The sequence below is a fragment of the Carlito syrichta genome, unplaced genomic scaffold (assembly GCF_000164805.1).
Source record: "Carlito syrichta isolate Samal-C Ts95f unplaced genomic scaffold, Tarsius_syrichta-2.0.1 Scaffold314286, whole genome shotgun sequence".
Taxonomy (NCBI): Eukaryota; Metazoa; Chordata; class Mammalia; order Primates; family Tarsiidae; genus Carlito; species Carlito syrichta.
In genome coordinates, this window is record NW_007258382.1 from 90,706 (window position 1) to 91,543 (window position 838).

General features: G+C 44.3%; 1 protein-coding gene across 7 annotated transcripts in view; it reads left to right on the top strand.

The window, feature by feature from the left end:
- MEIS2 (Meis homeobox 2) overlaps positions 1–838 on the top strand; it is a 214,867-nt gene that overhangs the window by 1,438 nt on the left and 212,591 nt on the right. For 4 of the 7 annotated variants that reach the window (XM_021719161.1, XM_008071298.2, XM_021719162.1 and 1 more), the window contains exon 1: positions 12–622. The exons of 1 other annotated variant lie outside the window; for it this stretch is intronic. In XM_021719161.1, coding sequence (XP_021574836.1) covers positions 611–622 — 12 coding nt within the window. In that variant the 5' untranslated portion in view covers positions 12–610. Of the gene's footprint in view, positions 1–11; positions 623–838 lie in introns of those variants that run through there. 2 more of the 7 variants (XM_021719160.1, XM_021719163.1) reach the window with 2 other exon arrangements.

Genomic DNA, 838 nt, shown 5'->3' on the forward strand with positions numbered 1-838 from the left:
AAAAAAAAAAAAAAAAAAAAACGGGTCTGAAAGATTCCTCCTCTTCATCATCATCAACCATCATTCATTCACTACCTTGACATTCCGGGCTTTGATTGACAGCTGGAGTGGCAAAAAGCCATGAAACACGACAGTTCGGTTACATGTGGGCTGCTGACGGGCTGCTCGTAACCTTCAGTTCGAGGGCTTGACAATTTTTTTTTTCTTCTTTTTCTTCTTTTTCTTTTCTTTTCTTTTCTTTCTTTTTTTTTTTTTCCAACTGAGGGGAAGAGAAGAGAAAGAGGGGGAAAGGAGGACCGAAGAGGAGGAGGTGGGGAGGGGGGAGGAGGAGGTGGAGGAGGAGGAGGAGGAGGAGGAGGAAGATCAGGAGGAGGAGGAAGAAGAGGAAAAAAGAGAAAAAGAAGAAATATCACAGGAAAAAAAAAAAAACTCTTCGTTATCTTGCTTGGGCTTTTTCCCCCCCTAAAAATAACATATTGGAGAATTGGGAGAAGTCTCTTTGGTTTGGAAAAAAAAAAAAAAAAAGGAATCTTCAGCGTAGATCACTTTCTTATCCGGACTGGGATATTAAATATACGACACATCCAGGAGTTTATTGGAGCGCAGACTGATGGCGCAAAGGGTAGGTTTAAATCTCCAACACTTACCTAGATATAAATCCTCTCCTAAGAGGGGCCTGTCCCGATGCCTCCTCTCCCTTCAGCGCTGCTGCTGCTGCTCGCTGCTTGATGATGGCGGCCAGTATTTTAAAAAATAGCAGCAAAATTATTCATCGGCTTCTTTCCCCCCCGTGCCTCTGCGTGTGTGCGAGTGTGTGTGCGTGCGTGTGTGCGTGTCT